The 21,720-nt window shown below is 44.7% G+C and overlaps 1 protein-coding gene across 2 annotated transcripts; it reads right to left on the bottom strand.

The window, feature by feature from the left end:
- Nucleotides 1–871: 871 nt before the first annotated feature.
- On the bottom strand, nucleotides 872–20,694 carry LOC310751888 (protein farnesyltransferase subunit beta-like). Of its 2 annotated transcripts, none has more exons than XM_083591644.1 (12): nucleotides 20,421–20,694; nucleotides 14,000–14,064; nucleotides 12,890–12,962; nucleotides 12,235–12,326; nucleotides 9,904–10,050; nucleotides 8,867–8,950; nucleotides 7,782–7,868; nucleotides 7,464–7,593; nucleotides 6,338–6,470; nucleotides 5,114–5,225; nucleotides 3,907–4,021; nucleotides 872–1,819 (listed from the first exon to the last, which is right to left on the bottom strand). In XM_083591644.1, the coding sequence occupies exons 1-12, from the start codon at nucleotides 20,541–20,543 to the stop codon at nucleotides 1,709–1,711; spliced, it is 1,272 nt and encodes a 423-aa protein (XP_083447770.1). In that variant the 5' UTR covers nucleotides 20,544–20,694; the 3' UTR covers nucleotides 872–1,708. The 2 variants fall into 2 exon arrangements, with proteins under 2 accessions (XP_083447770.1, XP_083447769.1); XM_083591643.1 differs by lacking the exon at nucleotides 20,421–20,694 and adding an exon at nucleotides 20,155–20,316.
- Nucleotides 20,695–21,720: the final 1,026 nt, after the last annotated feature.

Here is a 21,720-nt window from a genome sequence, read left to right as displayed (position 1 = left end):
GAAGCCGGGAGGAGGGAAAAGGAGCCGGGAGAGGAAGAGAACAGAAAGAGGAGCCAGGAGCAAACAAAGGAAAAATACCTTCCAATATGTTGTTCCCACCTTCCTCCAGTGGCGATACCACTTAACAGTTGTCTATATTCATCCCAAGATTAAGAGACAAATAGCAGCTGCTTGAAAAGTAAATTATAATTTCCAGCCGTTATATCTCCAAGCAATATCACCCTGTCCCATGCTATCTACATGTTGTGGGGAGGTTTGAAGCATGTTTGATCACATATAGGCTGTCTCGGTGAGAGCTGCCGCCCTGGGTATTCAGGGTTACAGCTGAGAGGAACAGCCTGTGACCATTCAATAAGCTTCCTTCCCTGCTTCAGACTTCCCCTCCATGCAAGGGGACAACCACAGGGCAAGCACACAGCCCCACTCTCACCGCACACGGTTACTTGCATGGAGCTAAAATCTCAAGCCCTGTTGCTGAGGCTACTATGGTACTCATTAAGGATGACAGCGGTTCTACAGGTTATGTATTAGTCTGCTCTGCTTACGAAAGGCTAGGATTGTTTACCTCTTTGACGCCATAATTCCTCCAAGAGTTCAGTTTACATATAGTTTCCAGGAAGGGTTCAGTATCAGGGCTGCTTAGCTTCAACAGAAGTGTTGTGCAGCTTTAAGACACTGGTTAGAAGTAAGCGCGAATAAGCATGCCTTGAGAAAGCATTGCAAACTGTACAGTCCCCAAAGGAAAATGTTGTGATTTCCTTCCCAAACATGCAGATGAGCACCAAAGGGCCCTCCTAGCAGAAATACAAATTAAAACCTTAAATACAATTGCATCAAAAAGTTTTATGAATGGTCACAACTGGACAGATAATAAGAAAGGAATTAGTTTATGTTTAATAAAATGCACAAACATTATTACATTGTCAGTCCTGCCACTAGGCAGGCTAGTACCAATATGCAAGGGAGGGGAAGAATTTTGCACAGAATCTTGCCAGTGGCCTCTTTTTTGCTCGATGCAGAGTGAGACCTTCAACACCACTTTATATAATGGAAAAGAGCTTAACACAAGGGGGGTATCCAAGACAGCACCCCTGGGATGTGCAGCCAACAAACAACTAATACAGTGTTGATGTGCACACTATTGACTCAGAATATGCTTACATTTTAAAGCCAGAGTCTCATGTCTTGGTTAGCAGTACTTGGAATAGCTTCAGGGAGTATAAATGGACAGAATATATTGCCTGTAAGGGTATGGGATCAGGGCACCAACTCTGGCTAGGCCAGTAATCAGCCTATTAGGAAGCTGGCCCCACCACCCCCAAGATACTTAGCATAGTGCAAATGAAACAACAGAACTGGTTTGCCATATGCTTAAGATACTAACATGCTGCATTGTTTCAAAACCAAAACTGCTCCTGCTTGCAAGGTGAGAGTGTGTCCCACGCAAATGAGCAGCCAGCATGTCTAACCGTATGCCACCACACAGCCAATCTGCTACTAGGTCCCGAAAACTGATCAGGTTTTGGTATGGCTAGCAGAACTCTCTCAAAAGATGCACACACAAAAGTTGAGCCCAGTTTGAAAATAATCAAAAAGTTAGCTCCAGGGCCAGGGCCCCCCCACAATGGCCAAGACGACTTGCAGTGCCATGCGTTGAACGGCAGGACAAGGCACTGCACGGTGTCTACCCGGGCAGCAGCCCCCCCCCTCAATTAGCAACAGGCTCCTCCTTTGTACTTGGAACAGGCTTCTTGAGGAAGTGCATCACGGCTTGCACCACTTTGTCGGGGGAGATGTTGTACACAGGGTGCGTAGGCTGCTGTTGGAGGGAAGGAAATAAACAGGAATTAAAGGTGAAACTGTGTCTACTCTCACCAGTTCCATAGCAAGAGAAGCCAAGTCTGTCAACTTGGGTAAGTTAATGAAAGCAAGTTATTTAAGGTCATATTTCATGGCAATATGTATGGAGCTACAGGAGTCCGAAGCCCAGCATCCTGACCACTGAAAGAAGTTTTCATCAGCTCCGCTGTAGCTTTTGAGAGTTTACTAGACGTTATCCACATATTTTCAACTTTGAAGGGGTCATTATCCCTGAGCAGTTGCCAAGGCCTCAGCACCAACCCCGGGCTCCTTTCCATTGTGCCACCACTTGCTTGCCAGCCCAGCTGCCTCTCAAGTGGGGAAGCAGCAACAGCAGCAAGGAACCACAAAAACCCTGGCTCCCTGCCCTCCCCTCTAGCTGGAGGTAAGGCTTGTTCCTTATCACTGCCTGCCTACCAGCTGTTGCAGTGACACAACAAAGGAAAGGGGTGGTTCCACAGAAAGGGCATCTTGCCAAGCCCCGCCTCCCAAACCTGGAGCTGGCCTTGTTCAAGCCTCTCTGAGGAGACATTCACTGCAGCAGCAGCAGCACTGGGGCAATCTCACAAGAAAATGCTTCTCTTCGAAATGTTCCCAGTGCAAGAGGGACATTTCCCCATGAGAGGAATAAGGAATGCACAATGAGGAGCAAAGTTCACAGTTCAAGGCTGTAATCATACTTGACGCATACCACACAGCAGGAGAATCTGGCTTGGGATGGAGGGTCATAGAAGAGAACGGGAAGGCTATGCCTGTTGAAAGCTCACAGACCAAAGGAAACCATATCTGGAGCTCACACTGCCTATGCAGAAAGACAAGAGCCTCAGCAAGCACCCCTCTTTCATTATGCTTCCTATTCTGCCTTATCCACATTGCTCTTTATCCCAAACCTCACTCCTTCCTCCTAACCTGTCAAGCCCTGTTATCTCAAATGCTGTGAAATTAAGCATCCATAGCCACCATGCCACTTGCAACAACAACAAACTATTTGGTGTGGCAAGTGCGCTACTCACATCCACCACACACACACACACACACACACACACACACACACTAAACACCATTTCTGGTCCTGCCTGATTATTTATTATTATTATTTATTGAATTTATATACTGCCCTATATCTGGAGGTCTCAGGGTGGTTCACAGTCTAACCGCTGTGTGGTATCCTTTTCTGCCTTTGGCTATGTCACAGAGGGGGAAGGTTCATGCCAAATTTCTGGCACACTTTCCTGATGAGAAGAGTTAAAATATAAAGGAAACCCAAAACTACCACACACCAAATTTGAGATGTTTCTACCCTAATCTTTAAGAGGCAGGCCTATGAAGATGCAGAGGCAACAGGATAACATGGCTATGAAAAGGGAAGGGAGGGGATTCAGAGTCCCTGCCCTATCTCACTAGCCAGAGTGTCTGAAAGCAGCCTTCATGCCAAGGCATGGCGCCAATGAAGGCTGCCATTACCAGTGCACAGTGAGATGGCAAAAAAGTGAATGAAATCAATTCACCGCTGTAACACACATACTGAATTTTCACTAGTGTCTCCAGGATTATGAGTTGCAGACAGGATTTACTTGCAGCTGAATGGCATCCTCAAAAGTACTAGCTTACTTTCCACCTATTCAAAAGTATGTGATTGGAAATTCTGTTATGAACTAACTTGTTCTGCACCACTTGGACTAAGATGCAGATCAGAACACAGTTATCCTTTGGATTCTGCAGTACTCCCAGTTTTGTTATGCACGTCTCTGCTTAAATAGCAATATAAAAGCATTTGTGTTTTAGGAGAAAATTGTCAAATTTTGAGAGAAAATATGGTCAGAAATAACAAATTTTGTGACAATTTCCATATTTAAATACGTAAATAAATGCAATTTTCATTAATTTCCTTAAAAATAATTGATGAAATATGGGAAATGTGATAGAACAGATTTAGGGATGGTTCGGAGCGGCATCTTCCTGATCTGTGTCACTTTCACTTGGGTTCATTCCTAAGACACACACAAAACACACGCACAAACACAGCCACATCCTGGCATAGCTTACCAGGCGGTTTTCTGGCACTCCTAGCACTACTTCATGGAGAAGGTCCCCGCTGCCAAAATGCTGTGCTATCGACAGCCCACTGAGGCAATAGCAGGTATGGTAAAAATCCCGGAACCTGGCAGTAGAAACATACACAAGGTTGAGGTGAGTGAGAAACTGGAAGCCCAACTGTTCCACTCAGCCACCTCAGGGGCAAAATCTCCATTTGTTTCAGTGCAGGGTACGCAAAGCCCCAAGATGGGTGCCAGATTAGTTTCCTGTAATCATCTTCTTTGTGATATTCTTTCACCTTATAGTACAGTGGTACCTTGGTTCCCAAACGGCTTGTCTCCCGAACAAATTGGCTTCCAAACGCCGCAAACCTGGAAGTGCTGTATTTTTCGCTCTGTAGGACGCACCGGACCATAGGACACACCTTGTTTTAGAGGGGGAGAACAAGAAAAAAAAATTCTCCCCCTCTCTGCCCAGCACCCCTTCAGCGAAGCAGCAAGAGGCACTGCGCAGAGAGGGGGAGAATTTCCCCCCTCTTGTTCTCCCCCTCTAAAACAAGGTGCGTCCTATGGTCCGGTGCGTCCTACAGAGCGAAAAATACGGTTTTCCCCCCCTTCTTCACCCCCAGCTGGGAGAGGTGGCGCGCGGCTATGGCAATACCCCCACCTCCCGCAAAAGCCCACAGGAGCTGCACACCCTTTAGGGAGTGCGCGGCTCCTGTGGGCTTTTCTACGAGGGGGGAGAAGGGACTGACTGGCTGCGTCAGTCCCTTCTCCCTCCTGAGGAAAAGCCCGCAAGAGCCGCGCGGAGCTTGTGTGCAGCTTTTGGGGGCTTTTCCTACCTACCTCCCCCCTGCATTCGCTCCATAGGACGCACACACATTTCCCCTTCATTTTTGGAGGGGGAAAAGTGCATCCTATAGAGCGAAAAATACAGTAAGTGTTCTGGCTTGCAAACTTTTTTTGGAAGCCGAATGTCCGTTTCAGCTGTTGGCATTGTTTCCGGGGCCAATCAGCCAATCAGAAGCTGCGTCTTGGTTTGCGAATGTTTTGGAAGTTGAACGGACTTCCAGAACGGATTGAGTTTAGGAACCAAGGTACCACTGTACTTCTGTTGTTTAAAAAACCGCTTGTAAATTTAATCCCAGTCATGGGTATTCCTGCTGTATGCTGAGTCACAAGTAAAGATTTTCTCAGTTAGGGTGACCAACACTCACTTGCCCGGCTTGTCCAAGAGGCCCCCGGCAGGGCACTGGCAGCATAGTAGGATATACTCTTGAAGCGCTTCCTGGTCAAACATCCAGTGTGTCATACTGAGGGCAGAGTCACCTAAAAGGAACAAAAACCCCAGTAAGAGGCTAACATTTCCACTGGAGAAAGAGCAGGCCAACAGGAAGACACCAAATGCAATACTGCACTCCCTCCCTTCTTCCGCTTCGCAAGGGCGGAGCTATGGCCACCCACTTTTGGGTCTTGTCCACACAGAAGCCTTCCATTTTCGCTATCGGGCAGTCATTTCCTTGTTCCTTAATCTAATGAGAGAAAGCAAGGACAGCAAGCAGATAACAAGCAGCAGCTTGTGGAGGGGATGCAACAAGGAAAGGTGGAAGGGAAGCACGCAAGGAGCATGTGCTGGCAGAGTTCATCTGAGGCAGTTAACCTAATAATAGAAATTCATTGCATCCTGTGAATAGAACTCTCCTCTCTGCGTGTTGAAACTGTCTCCTACATCGTGCAAAATGGTTCATCTGGCTAGTATTCCAGCTCTGAGGTCCAACAGAAGAAGGTTGCAGAGTGTGCTTTCATTTTGCTTTTACAAGCAACATAACCCCTGCTCCCTGCTATTGTCACTTTTAAACTGTTGCCAGTTCCTACAGTGATAGCGCAACAGGGATATTTAGGTACATACTGGGCTGGTATGCCAAAGGAACCGGTAACCCTGCACAGATATGCTTATAAACAAACCATCATGCCCCACATCGCTTCAGACAGAGCATCAAGCTAGCACTGTACGTTCAATAAGCGAGGAAAGCGTTGGAGATTTCCTTGTACATATGGATGCCATGGATATACTGCTTAGTAACTAACAACAACATTTTTTGGGGGGGTGGAAGGCAAATAATGAGGAAGAATGGCACTGGCACTCTTTGATACAATGACATTTTTCATGGGTCCCCCAACAGCTTTGTTATTTTCAATCCTATGACATGTTGATGCCGGTTCTACTCTAGAGTTGAAAGGCAGGTATTTTCTTTAGTTTCCACAAGGACAGAGAATACAAATGCTGCAGTGCAGCAACTCTTGTGTCCTTGTGTCTTTTGCTCACGCTAGGCTCCTCAAACGAAAGTCTCCACATCTAACAGTTTGGGGGTGAGAGGAAGCAAGTGAGAGGGGCAGCATACCTGGGGAATTGTGGACAAGCCTGCAGTGCTCAGACTCACCTTTGGCATGCAGGGCTCGATGTAAGAGAGGCAGCAAGCCAGCCTGCCAGAATGAGTAGCAGCCATCTACCAGCTTGTTACAACGGCCCTGAAACCCTCCTTCAAAACGCATCTGGCGGCTTGTAACCCAGTGCTAGCAGGGAGAGAAAGCAAACATCACTATTGCTCAGTGCAGCCACAGGACCTGCTACACCCAGCGGATATATCAATGGAGGGAGCCACAGACAACTGCAGACCCCTAGCACAGTCTGGGGAGTCGGAGGGCACACACCCATCCCCCCGTCCCCTTCATGCTTCATGTGTTTCCTGCAGCAAAACCTAACATGCCCAGGTTGCCACGGAAAATATGAAGGGGTTTTTGATAATTAAACTAAACGAGGAAACAAGCAACCAAGCAAACCAATAAAACTGGAAATGAGAAATTACGGCACGTTGGTGAACATCAAGAGATCATGTTTCTATCTTATGAATGGCCTTGAGATCCTGCCATTTCAGGTTTGAATCAAATTATTTCTTTATTTCCTGGTGCTGCACGTATGCACGGTTACATGCCAGCTAATCACGCATCAGTGGGGGATGCCCGCATTTAAAGACAGTTACAGACAAAATTGGTTTCACGGTATTATGAAATAATGTTAGAAATGGTACATGTTTCCTTTTAATCAATTAATGCAGAGCTCAAGGGAATGATTATGAATATGTGCTGTGAATGTAGAGACAGACACTTTTAGGGAGAGCATAAGAATGGAAGGGGCAGGGCAAAGGGGGAATCCCAATCCCAGATACTGAAATCCAGTGGGATCCTATGTTTTGGCACTGTGATGGCTATGACAGTGCCTTCTGCACTGATAAGGCTCCATCTAGAGTACCTCTTCCACAAAGGAAAAGGGCTCCTTCATTTGCAGAAGAAGAGGCAAGGGATTTTCACTGGTTACTCTGTGCCGCCTGCAATTCTGCTCTGAAGGGTTCCCCTGACACTCTGGAGCAGCTTTACGGGGAATGCTAAAATTCACTTCTCCGCCCTTGAACAGTGGTCTGCTCATGGGAGCTCTGGATCTGAGCCATAGTGAATGTTGAAACAGAAGCACAGAGAGAATTAGAACCAGGCTGGCAAATGGTTACTTACCAATAAGCTTTTCAGATTCAAGACGTGCTCACTTTTCAGAATGACCAGAGCTGCCAGTCCACAGAAAGTGTACCCTCCGTGGGCCTCCATGCCAGGGACACCACCAATCCCACCCTCCCAGTTCTGACATCTAATTCAAAAGCAAAACACAAAAACAGGAAGAAAAAAAACACAGGATATGTTTTGTTGTCCACAATACAACAATTATCTTCCTGCTCGTTTTCTAGACTCCTGCTGCTGGGCAGGTAACTACACTCAAACTTGGCAACCAAAGAAGCACTGGGTGTCCAAGGTCAAACGAGCTAAGTGTTTTCCTACCTTGCTATCCAGTCCGCTGTCCCTTCAAAGAGAGTTGGTGTGATGATGTTGGTAAGCGAGGCCACTGATGCAGCACAATACGCACTCCTGAGATTTAAATATGAGACTATTTAACTTCTACACATGGATGAAGAATGATGCAAGCCGAGCTACTGCTGTCAGGGAGACACCAGTCATATTAAACTGCACAATCCACCCAGCCATGACCGTAGAAATGTCACAAAGAGAGTACTTGGAAGTTAAGTCATTGTATACTCAAGACTTGGTTTTAATATCTGAGCAACCCTGAGAAGGCATTTGCTCAATGTACTCAATCAGCTTGCTGGCGAGGGTGGGAGGAGAGGGAGAGAGAAAGAAAGAGGGAGAGAGAGACCATGTTTTGTTTGTTTTAAAATAAAATTACTCTGGATGAGGCTATTAGAATGGAAGGTACACCAGGAGCTAAATTCAGAAGAGTTTACCCCAGTGCATCCATTTCTTTCCTTCCTTGATGTACCAAGGGACTGGTATCCTAGATTTATATTAGTAGCCAGGGAAAGATACTGAGTGGATTTCAATATTGCTAATTAAGACAGAAAAAACCTTGCTCACAACATTATTCATTGAAATTCCAGGGGAAGAAAAATAAAGGTTACATTCTTCCCTGAAAGAAGAGCCAGAGCTTCATTTAAAGTGGTTTGTCACAGCAAGCCACTGTACAAGTTGAAAAAGATTTTCTTCTTCAGCTTTAGAATCTGCTGCACCAAAACAAACTCTGGCCATGTCTGCCATTCTTTCCACATGCAAGCACTTCTCTTGAACTGCAGCCAAGGACTGCCTTTTCCTGCCCCCTAGAGGGACAAGCCAGGAATATTTAACATCACTTACAGCTGAAAGAAGCAAATAATGGCTCCCATAATCTTCCTAACATTAGAAGCCGGCATCTTATTCCTCCACTGAAGTTTAGCTACACTATCACAAAACAGGATTAATGCTTGTTGTGCTAAGACAAAACTCTCTACGAACACCATTGCTACAAAACTTTCATCAGAACCCAAAGCTGCTGCTGAGCATCGCATGAAATACTTGAAACATTTCCAACACACCTGACATCCACCTCTCCCCCTATGTGCATGATGAAGGAGCCATCAGACTGCTTCAGGGAATACAAATAGTCCAGAAGCTTCTCTCTGAAAAAACAATAGAGAACATTTATCCCTATTAAGAGGGGGGAAACAACAGAGATGCTGGAAGAGCCAACCCACATGAATGAAAATGCGCTTCAGGATCATCTAGGCCAGGGGTTTTCAGTTCTTCGCTGGCTAAGGAACCCCTCCAACATTTCATGATATCCTATGGCAACCCAGCCCCCTCTCCCTACCAATAAGAGCCCCCCGCCAACTTTCCCTCCAAAAAAGCAGGTTCCACCACTTCTTCTGACTTTGTCCCCACCACGGTGTTTTCATGTTAAGGTAAAACCTGCTATCCCATTGCCCTGCTTTACAAGCCTAAATAAAAGAAATACATCATCTCACACAACCTCCATGTTTGGACCCACAGCTCCTAGAGAGAGACTGATTTTGACCATTTCACCACTGGTGTCACATGATGCACTATGGGACTAGATCAGGCTGCGTGTGACTTGTGGTCACTCCCACTCTTTGAGTGGGGACACCTGGCTGGTGCAAGATGGGAAAGTGACGTGCCTGAGGTGTACGTTGGAATGCCTAGCAATGAAAGTGGACTCCAGAGGTTCCGCAGAACCCTGGTTAAAAACATGAACCTGGACTAACCACCTAGATTCATTTTTTCTAAATATGGAGCTAACCCTTCTCTAGCCCTGGAGTGCAAGAGAGGCCTGAGCGCCAGGAAGAGCTTTGCTCTCCTTGATTCCAAGCAAAGGAAGCTACCAACAAGTGGACGGGAGGCAGTGTGGTGGATGTAGACACCAAGCAGCACATTGTGGCAAAGGCTGTGTTGGGAAAGGGCCACCAGCCCAGCTTACCAGCTAAACTTTCTTCTTCAGCAAGTAGGAAGGCTGAAGAGGGGGACTGTACTGGCAGACATTGGTCAAGAATGCTTCAGGCTTCACCTAATATCTTGGATCTGAGCAGAGGGGAGGGGGTCCCTCCTACGATTTTACCTGTTGATAACACTGTATGCCTCTTCAGTCCCAATAATACAGAGAGCATTGACGGCTGCGTACGTTGGAGCAAGATGTGGGTACTGGTTTGGTCCCCCTCCAAAGCCTCCGCTGGGGCTCTGACAGCGGCTCAGGAACTGGCACACACTAGGCACAGAGGAAAGACCAAGGGCAAGCTTTGTTTTTATAAGCAAGAAGCATTTAAACACAAAACAAGCAGCACAGGGCCTTCCCAGGCTAAGAAATTAGGACCGCAGCTCTTATACTAGCAGCAGTGTTTGACCGCGCCAGTGGCACTACAGTCCACTGCCACATTGCGCAGAAGGAAGAGGGAAATTGAAGTGAATGTACAACTCGGACACTAAATGAATTGGGTTGGATCTGGAGAAGCTGGACTCCAGTCAAATAATGAGGCTCTCATGCTTCCCTTGGCAGCCGTGTCCACATACATCTCCCAATACACGGAGAGGAAAATATCAGCAGAAAGCGAGGAAGGCCTTGCACTCAAACGAAGGACCCCCTGGACTCTATGGAAGGTTCTCTCTCACCAGAGCCATCTAGCTGAATCTCAACAGCAGAACAAGCATTCTCCTCCACTTTTGCCATTCTATTAAATTGTTTGTTATTGTTTTAATCCTAATATACACAAAGGTCTGTTACAGGCGCCCTTTCCCAGGCTCTCCCCCTGATCTATTTTGGGACAGAAGCTGCCTACATGGAAGGCCTTTGCGATCAAAGAGGGTTTGTCTCTCCCCACCCTTAAAATATTGATTTGGGGCATCGTTTAATGACCTACTGTAATTTACATTTTACTTATTAAGAAACAAATAACACTGAGAACAACACCCCCCACAATAAGTATTTTAATTTAAGAACAATGTACACACAATATATGTGTACAGTGGTACCTCGGGTTAAGTACTTAATTCGTTCCGGAGGTCCGTACTTAACCTGAAACTGTTCTTATCCTGAAGCACCACTTTAGCTAATGGGGCCTCCTGCTGCTGCCGCGCCACTGGAGCACGATTTCTGTTCTCATCCTGAAGCAAAGTTCTTAACCTGAAGCACTATTTCTGGGTTAGTGGAGTCTGTAACCTGAAGCGTATGTAACCTGAAGCGTATGTAACCCGAGGTACCACTGTATGTGGAAATTTTTGCAATGCAACTGCAGTAGTCACACACTGAAATGCAACACATCCAGCCCCAGACCAAGGGGGGCAGGCCACAGAAAGTGCAAATCTACTCATCTACAACAAATCTTGTTGTAGGTGGCAACAACACTGCAAAGCAACATTCAGAGTGCCTTCGGGACATGCTGATTAAAGGAATGAAACTCCTTTCCCTAATGGTTATATTTCGCAGCAACAGTAGCTCCCGGATACGGATCTGAACTTTTGAAATACCAATCAGGATAATTTAATGTATAACCAAGTTATGCAGAACACATTGTATGTTTCTAAAGTAACAAAGTGACTTGAAATCTGTAAAGGGTGTTAAAAAGTATTACAAATTACCACAAAAACAAGGTTCGTTTCAAAATTTCCCAAAATTTTGCAACTCAAATTCTGCTCAACCCAATTCCTCCTGAGTGAAAGCAACCCAAGCTTACTAATTTTCCCTCTTTCTCCTTACAAATTGCAAAACTTCTCTTCTTTGAAAAACAATTTGCAACCAATACTTCTTTCAAATGCAATAACCTTCTCTCTCCTAACCACCACCACCCTTTCTACAGACACAGATTTTCAAACCCTACAGGGAATGGGTTTCTTTCTCCTAGTGGCTGAAGCTGATCTCTTACCGCCACCATCTTTGCTGATCACAAGATGCACCAAAAGCTTCTACTCGAGGAAAAGCTATTGAGAGGTCATTGTTGGAGCAAAGACAATGCACTGTTGTATTTCAAAAAAATGCTCTTATGCATCATGCAGGGACATTGGGAGGTTAGCCCAGAGAGGCACACACTGTGCAAAGATAAGGGAAAATTCTGGAAGTTAATTTCTCCTATACTTAGTAAGTCAGAAAGTTGAGAAGAAAGTTTTTTCAGGTTATACTTAGTCCTTATTTCTCTAAATTTTGAGTTCTGAATTTACCTCCCAATGTCTAGATAGGCAACTTTACTAAATAGCTTGCTAACAAAAGAGAAACTCTGAAAACACATAATTCAAAGCTCTGCCCAAAGATCATCTTTGGTTTCCGAGACATCAACAGAAGCCACCTGCATAATTTTTGAGCTTCTCAACAACAACTCCCAGCAGTTATGTAATGACAATGCTCGGAATAAATGGCAAAGTGTTTTGCAGGAACGGAAGTGAAATATAAAACAAATCTTACTCCGAAGTTACAGATTCCGGGATGGGTTCCTCAAGCAGTTCAAGGCTGTGCAAGATCCAGTAGCACAACCATGGGCGGCTGGCATCTAGACACTTGGAAGAGAAAACGACAGCTGTTAAAACCCATGACTGACACAACTGCATTTGTTACACCCCAACAAAAGGAGGGCAAAGAAGGCGAATCAGAACTGGAAAGTAAGAGGTTTAGAAGGATAAAGGACAACAATTTATGAAGGGAATTTACATACCTCTTTAAGAATAGCTTCATTATTCGCACAATCCCAAGCTAACATGAGAACCTCTTTTCATTTATCACCAAATGGACAGAGCAAAAGACACGGGTAACAAATATTTAGCTTTCAACCCCAGAGGAGTCAGCACTACAACTGAAGTGGCTCCTAGAAAATGGATTTAGCAAGGTCAATGGGAACACAGCCAGTGTTTCTATGGCCTACAAAAGTGCCCCTCAGTGAGACAGGAAAAGGAAGTCCCTTGATACCTCAGATTCCAGAGAAAAGTTAAAGAAACCTCAGCTGTAGAAAAAGCAAGGAGGATAATGAGCCATAATCATGTTAACCCACCATCAAATATTTTTCCACTAACAGAATATAAGCAGGAAGGAAACAGTACAAACTCCCTCAGCCAGAAGGGATTACCTCATAGGCATCTGTCAGTTGTCTCAGCCCTCTCTTCAGGTAGTGGAAGTGTTTCTCTCGCTGCAAAACAAACCTGAAGGATAGACCAAAAGATATACAAATAATCAAAGAGTCATAAAGCCACGTAAGTGCTCTACAGCCATGTGTGTTTGTTTAACCCTCCTTTAAAACCATCCAGGACAGTGGGCATCTCATCTGAAGTCCATATGGTAATAGTGCAGAGAGAGACAGGAGGGAAACAGTGCAGATGGGATTGACAGAGGAAGTATTCTTAAATTATTCCTAGAAGAATGATACCTGTAGAGCAAAGGCCCCCAGGAGGAGCTGATAAAGATGGGAGCAGGGAGGATCAGGGAGAACACGCAAGACATTTAAGCAAAGATGAGAAGAGAGAGGAAGCCGCTGTCCATAATTTTATAAACCTGTGATCATGTCCCTCCTGAGACATCTTTTTTCAAAATTAAAGGTCAAACTAGAAGTGACCTCATTCACACAACAGCAATTGTGTGGTATTTATTTATTTATTATTAGGTAAACAGCAGGAGCAAGGAGCCAATTTGGACCGGGCCCCTGGCAAGGGGATCAGACTCCTGCATCTGCTGTGGGTAGGGTTGCCATATGTCTGGAAAACTTTTTTGTCATGTACCAAAAAAAGCTCAACTTTGGGTAAAACTTAAAAAAAGCTCAACAACTCTTCTGTCTGGATTTTGAAATATGGCAACCCTGGCTGTGTGTATTGGAAGAAAAGCTCCCATTTGTGCCAGTCGAGGCTTTCCTTCCAATGCTAACCAGCAGGCATGGGGGCCAGCTCAGCAATATCCATTTTGTGATGGAACGACCGGAACCATCTAAAGTATTGTAAACATGAGCATACCACAACTCTATATAAAGGCATTGCTTGAATCCTAAGTGAAAGGAAGGCAGTTCACAAGAAAGTCACCCAGTACTTCCTCACTATTGCAGCTACCTGCACACATACCCCATTCTCCAAAAGCCTCTCCAGAAAGTTGAGGGGCCCTCCTGAGCAATGTGGGATGGGGTATATAAATCAGCAGTCAAACAAGAATACGGAGCAAGTGGAGCAAAGATTGCATGGATACAATAACTTACTGCGCGTCATGATGATTTGTCTTATAAGCATCAAAGACCTCTTGGACTATATCTTCTACTTTTGTCTGCAACAAGTTAAAGAGACAAAGAAGAGGTACAATAACTATGGGTGGGGAGGATGCAGAGAACACTATATGCCAGCATTTACTATTACTATTATTATTAAAATAATTTCTACACCACATTTTTCAAAGGTCTCAAAGCAATTTACTATGTAAATTAACATGCGAGACAAAACATTAAAAATATCAAAATAAAACATTAGAGATGGACACATTTAATGCAGCATATGTAACAGGAAAGCAAAATATTTTCTTAAACATAAAAACATGACAGGTAAAAATCAGAATGCAAGAACCCCTCTGCACTCAGAAGACAGCACTATTAAGAACGAACCATCACAGCACAAATGAAGCAATATGGCATGGTGTGCCAAGAAGAAAAGTGTCTATGGCAGCTGTGAGTAATTGTTAAAAGGGTGCCAGAGTTCAAGAGGGCTGCTGCTGCTCCAGTTTTAAAAAAACAACACAAAGGCTCGTAAAGGAAGTGGATGGTAACAAATAACAAGCTGGAGCTCCTTTAGTATATCACACAACTGCTGCCCATGAGGAAAGGCCACAGATGAAAGGCAGAATGTCCCACGTTCAATCCCTGGCCTCTCCAGGTATGACCGGGAAAAAGACTCTAGTCGAAAATTAAGTTAGGCAGCACTGAGATAGATGGGTCAGTGGTTTGACCTGGTCTAAGGCAACTTCATATGTGCCTGTGGTTCAGTGATGCAGCACACAATCAAAAAGGCTCTTCTGCTCCCAGGACATCCCACCCATGTACAGTATGCACAACCCAGGTTGATCCGGGGGGCGGGGGTTTGACCACAAGCACTTTCCAAGAATCACTGAGGGTTTTAGCACCGTAAGAGCACACAGCTAGAATAAAGACACATAATGAAGCCCTCCACCCATCTCCTCAGTGAAATGTACCATCAAACAGAATGCATGGGAGCAAAATCAATAGTTGGTATGATAGGCGACATTAGATTAGATCACATATATATTTAGACAGCAGAGGACACAACACTTGCAAAATCTTGTTGTGAGGCACTCCATTTGGATAGAATGGAGTCATTTTTAGCACACTGTTCCATCTATAAATATATATATATATTGAGAAAGAGAGAGTAACTGGCAACAGTGAGTGGAGGGCATTTCGCCATGGAATGAGAAACTTGTAGGCTAATAACTTACTGCTGCCATGCTAATATATATTAAGCTAAGATCTGGCTTAGTTTGCCCGCTGCCTTTGCCATAACTAAATGTCTGCCAACACAGTGACATCGTGCATTGCTATATTATTTGTGAGACACCACCACTTCAGTAAGGAGCATCTTAAAGGAGATTGGACCTTCTGCTGACAAGGCAAGGACTTGTTCCACCTGCCTTGCCCCACCCTCCAACCCTCGGAGCCCTAGAAGCCTTCAGAACGCAGTTGCTGCCACGGGCATTATGTGTATGCGTCTTCTGATGAACTGAGTGAAAGTCTGAGTCATGGGGATGGAGAAAGAGTGTGTGTGAATTCAACAGTGCTTAGTTTGGGTTTTGGTTGTTTGTTAATGTTCACATTGTTTTGTGGATTGTGAGTGCTGCAATGCTTTGTGAATTTTATAATATAACTTTTCTTGTGGTTGTGCTGTTTAGCCTATTTTTTAAGTCACTTTGTTAATAGTGTTTCATACAAGGTGGTTGTTTTACTGATGATTTGTTAAATTATTTTGTATGATTTATGTTGTAATTGGGATGTTTTACTATGCTATTACAATGGTACCTCAGTTTTCGAATGTAATCTGTTCCGGAAGACCGTTCGAGTTCTGAAACGTTCGAAAACCGAGGATGCAACAGCTGACAGCTAGGCCTCAGGATCTTGCACTCAGCAGAAGCTGCATGGCATGTTCGACTTCTGAGGTGTGTTCGAAAACCGAAGCAATTACTTCAAGGTTTATGGCATTTGTAAACCGAAATGTTCGTCAACGGAGATGTTAAAAAACTGAAGTTACCACTGTATTTGTAAGTCGCTTCGTGATTTGTATGAGTGAAAAGAGGCATAGAAATATAATAAATGAATTGCTTAATGAAAGACAGACAATGCGGAAGAAGTGCAAGAAGGAGAGAAGCATGGCAGCAGGGTATTTAAACACAACCACAGGGTTTCAGATTTCTCCCTCTTCTCTTAAGAGGCTGCTGCTCCAGCTCCCAACAAAAGAAAGGGAACTGCTATGAAGCATGCATGGGGGAGTGGAAGTCATTAGAAACCAGGCTCACTGAGAGAGGCGGAGGGGAAATAGCGAGGGGAGACAGAGAGGAAGGAGCTCAGCACATCATAAGGTTGGGTGTAATAGGTGAGGAAAGGTTCTAGGAACTAGGAGTTGCAGAATCAGTGCAAGGTGTGTGCATGAATGCCCTTAGTTTTAATAATTTGCCTATAGCATCAAAGCAGCCAGGCTAAGCTGAAGCCAGCACTAAATGCTCAGCAACAGAACAGGGAAATCTGTGAGGTCTCTGACCAGCTCACGCTGTATTCCTACTCTATGGCTACATGAACAAGGAAATCCACATTGGCATTCACATCCTTATTCCACAGCTCACCTTAATTGGGGCCACAAAGCCTCAATTGACACTTCCCTGCTCTTTTGCCCTGGTATCTAATGTTTTCTCACTGTCTCGGATTTGAAAAGTGCTGCCTTCTCCATTAAAGGTCAGATTCTAGGGAGAGATAATGAGCAGCAATCACCCCTCAGGGATGTCTCAGGCCTCCAGCAAGGAAGCAAGTCCAACTAGTAATCATGTTTACTGGATGACTGTAATTTCAACTGCTTTGGTCTTAACAGTGGAAAGCGGCAAGTGCAACTAAAATCGGAAGTAGGCTACAAAATCCAAGACTACATCCACACAATACGTGTAAAGCAAATGACATCTCCGCAAAGAATCCTGAGAACTCTGATTTACCTCTGATGGAGCTACAATTCACAGCACTTTTAACTACAGTTCACAGGATTATTTGGGGGAACTCATGTGCCTTAAATGTATGGTCTGAATGCAGCCTAGTATAGCACATCAAATGCATTCAATTTCTAATACAAAGAACTATTTTGCCAGCCACATATGCTTTGACTTTAGCAAATTTCTTTCCAGAACCTTAGGAAAGGCAGTTGGCTTCCCCTCAATTTCAGAGCTTCTCTCAAGGATTGAGTACTATTTGGAAGGGAAGGGGTCAAATGAATTAAGCAACTGAGTAACTTTACATAAGTTCATTTCGCTCAGCTTTGCAGCTATAGAAACCATGACCATCAAGAAAAAGATGGTCAAACACTATCGGTTAAGCAAGATTTATAAATAATCATAATTTGTTCATTGTCCCGCCAGTTGAACTTCAAAGAATGAAGTATTTCCATGACTAACAGGACTTAATTAAAACCAGTAGAAGGATAATTTAAGTCCTATAAACTCTAGGATAGTCATTTCCATGATTTAACTGGAAATGATTTACTGCATAATTCTTTTACACAACCAAGCAAACCAAAGGAAAATCATAACTATTAGTGCTCTATTCAGCTGTGTCTATCCAACACTACTTATCCATTTATGCTCTGATTTTACACAAGTAAGTTTGTTAAATCTCTGTCTTCTATAGCCTGTCTTCCTGAGCCAAAGAGCTCAATTCTTATGAAGGGGCATACCTGGCCACGCCCATCCAACTTTTGCACAATTAAAAAACCAGTGGTATTATGTCAGAAATATGAATGACAGGCTTTAGCCTAATGAAGTTAACAGAACAAGTGGTTTGAGACTTGCAGCTTTGGAATACTTTTAACTGTCCTGTCTACCAGTGGACTTGGGGAATATTGTGAGCTGAATACTACATAAAATATATGCAACAAGGTGGTGTACAACATAAGAACATAAAAATCTACTGGATTACTACCATTTTGCCATCTATATTTCTGAGGGAAAGTATATGCAGGTCTTACCACACAATCACCATAGGGAGCAGGTCTAGCAATACCTATCACATTTTCCACTTAAAAATATGGGTCACCTTTCACAAAGTCAGATGACTGTCCAACCAGCATTGAAGAACAGTCAGCCCAAATGCAGGTAGAGGTCTTTCCTCTCACTGATTAATTCCAGAAACTGAGTAGAATTTGTATAGGTCATGGATATGTCCTACTAACTAAAGCTCAACCCCCTTTATCCCCTCCTGGTCAATAATTAAGATGTCTTCCACAGAGAACAAACCACAGATATAATCACTGAATTACAGAGACCTTTCAGAAGGTAACTTGAATGCTTAAAATATATATCAGTAAATTGCTCCACATGTTTTACTAACACAACAAAATTGTGATGTGATTGAAAGGATGCCTTTGATTGATTCCACAGGGGTAGCCATGTTTGTTTGTTGGTGAATCAGCTATGTTTGTTGCTTGCCCTTTCTTAAACCCAGTTCTTCAGTACAATACTACAGCAGCAACATACATACAACAAAACTGCTGAGTGTTCCACTATATATTGAGAAAGATGTAGCCTTACATTTAGTTCAGTGTTTAAATTAGTTCAGTGTTTAAAAAACACACACACCACATTATATGATGGAGGACCTGGGCCTAGCATGCTTTGAACTGTTATCCTATGGAGCCTTGTAACTTGCTGATCCCCAAAAAGTCCTTTTCTCAGAGTCCTGATAGTTTATTGCAGCCCTTCTGCCCCCAATCTTTGAATTCCAAGCCTACGTCCTTGCTCCTCCGTGAGTTCAAGCCTTTTATCTCTTCGCCTCTTGTTGTTCATGAGCACTCAAAACATGTACATCAGGATGATGCCGTCCCATTATCTGCTGTTTTAGAAGCATCATCCTCCACAGTACGACATTGACTTTTCAAAGGTCACGTAGTTCCAAGGCTACCTTCCCCCTGAACGTTGCAAACAATGCTCCGTAATCAAACCTGAAGCCAGGCGGGTCAGGAACTGCTTACCATGCAAATTTCAAACAGGTTTTATAAAGGCATAAAGTTACTAAGCATCACAGTAACTAGGCACTGGCAGGAATAAATGCTTAATCACTAAGGCTTATAATATTGATGTAGTATAAAATACCCACTTCTCTTTCCCTCAAAATACTTATGCCTGAATTGTTAAAGGAATAGATAGAAAAGCTTGGGAAGCACTAACATTCTAGTCCTTTTATCTCCAAAGATGTTAAAGCTTTGCCTGGTTCCAAATGTATCAGTCCTCACAACTTTTTTGTTTAAGGTTATGGAAGCAATGTCCTCCTACACAGTTTGGTGTTCCAGTACTTAAATTTAGAAATTCAGTGTTCTTCGCTACCACAGAATTTCTAAATTTAAGTACTGGAACACCAAACTGTGTAGGAGGACACAGACATGCACATCATTGTCACTGTGCACCTCTCAATTCAGTCTCTGACCTTACGTAGGAAAGAACCACAAAGGGATTACTTGATCTGCCTGCACGATTGGGGAACCTGATAAAAGTGTCCATGACAGAACTGGGTAAGAAGGGTGGTGAGATAGCAGCTGGTGGAAAGGGAACTGGTGTGGGATGCAACCCCTTATCAGTTGAACCCAGCACTCTCTATAACCATTGTTACCTTGCTTGTGTTTTTTAAAAAATAGGTACAGTAATATATTTTTCTAAGACCAGTTCTGTTAGCATACAAATAGGCAGACTTGAAAGTTGCAGGGATACAGTAAGCTCTGGATATGAATAGGATGTGTGCCTATAACTACAAATAGGTGTGAGCTGGAAGTGGGGAGGTTTGACTGAAGGAGATGGGGAAACACCACTATTAAAACCACCCTGAATCTCCCAATATATAGATTCCCCAAAGGTAGGGCGAGTTTTGAAGTGGGGTCCAAATTCACAAACTGCGAGGAACACCAGCAGCACACCCACGTTATTCTCCTGTTTCCCCACAAACAGTTATTCTCTAACAAGGTTTCAAAGAACGAAAGAGGAGGTGCAAAGTGGTTCTCCAACGTGTGCAGACAAGGAACTCCATCGTGTGTGATGGGAAGCGGACAAATGGCAAAAAACAGAAGCGACTTAAGCATATTAATGAATCAGCTTCCATGGGCAATGGACTACCTGAAATGGACTTAAGGCGGCACATGGAGAAGTAGAGGCTAAACCAAATCTAACAAGATAATATACCTCAAAAAAGCCCCACCCCGCAACCCTGGAGATTCTCACTGTGCTGAACACAATGGATCTACAGGGCGGCCACCGGGGCATCGTTCTCTCTCCGCCCGTGCAGAGAAGTAAACCGGACCCCTGAAGCCACACGCCCGCGAAATGCACCCTGGGAGTTGTAGTCCCTCTCCCTGGAAAGAGGGGGCGGCTCCCAGCCCCACCTGCTCAGCTGAAGTGAGGGTCCGAACTCCGTCGTCCTCCAGCCTCTCCCGGCCCGCTTCCGTGCCGCCCCGCCGGTAGCGTCTCCTGTCGGCGACGGGCTGGGTAGAAGCGGCGGCCGCCATGATCCCACAGAGCCGCTCAGCCCGCGCGACTGAGGCTGGCAGCCCGAGAGGCAGTGTGCTCAAGCCCGGCTACGGCGGCTCGCTGAAGGCAAGAAAGGTCCGAGCGCGCTGCTCTATTACTATATACTGTAGCAGCTTCGCCCAAACGCGCTGGGAAGCGCCGGCGGCAGCGTCGGCAACTCACTGCCGCCCCCATGTGGCGCCTATTTTAACCCGCCAGTTTCAGCTCTCATAATGTGCCTCAGCTGCGGCAAGCGACTGCTAGACGCTGTGATCCCAGGCGGGAATCCTCTGTCTCTGACGCAATGCGCCCTGGGCTGGGGGAAACACGAGAGGGATCCTTCAAACCAGTTTAACTACAGGCACTAGAGCTGTCCATGCGGCATGAAAAGGGAGTTCCCCTCCCTCTTCACAGACCAGTTTATTTAAAGGGGAAGTGGGTTCCCAAGTTACTTGCCCTGCTTTTTAGCTCGTTTTTGCTTGCGTTAGCGAGTGAGTGAATGAGCTGAGCAGACAACAGCTCCTGGAAATCTCTAGGCAGGCTGCTTGTTGTAAGGCAATTCTCCCTTTCCAGCGTCGACAGGTGGTGTGTGGGAAGAGTTGCTCTCCGGTGGCTCCAGATGGAAAACTCAACTCCTACTTACCATGACTGTGCTTTGTTCCCAGTCTCCTTGCCGGTTTAAGAGTGCTGCATTGCTCACGACTTCAGTAGGCCTAGGGAACTTGTGGACTCCCAGTTTGTTGCACTCCTGTAATCCCTGACCACTGGCCATGCTGGCTGGGGCTGATGCGAATAGAGGTCTAACAACACCTGGAGGGCCACAGGTTACCCCAGCCTTGATGTAGTGGCTTCAAAAATATGCTTTATTATGTTTCCCTTCTCTCTCTCTCTCTCTCTCTCTCTCTCACACACACACACACACACACGGACCCAGGTTCTCTTCAGATTTGAGCAATGCTGCAGATATCAGCAGACAGTATTATTATTATTATTATTATTATTATTATTAATACCTCACCCATCTGGCAGGGTTTCCCCAGCCACTCTGGGCAGCTCCGTATTAGTTGTGGATCCAGCTAGAGTGCTAAATAATCCCTTTTCAGGGGTGAAACTAGGCTCATTTTCACCCAGGTCAAAGACGCAGTTAGGCACACACACACCCCACGTGCATTTGCA

This window comes from Podarcis filfolensis, assembly GCF_964270895.1.
Source record: "Podarcis filfolensis genome assembly, chromosome: 1".
NCBI classification, from domain to species: domain Eukaryota; kingdom Metazoa; phylum Chordata; class Lepidosauria; order Squamata; family Lacertidae; genus Podarcis; species Podarcis filfolensis.
Note: the sequence above shows the minus strand (reverse complement) of the source record. Positions and strands in the feature narration are given on the sequence as shown.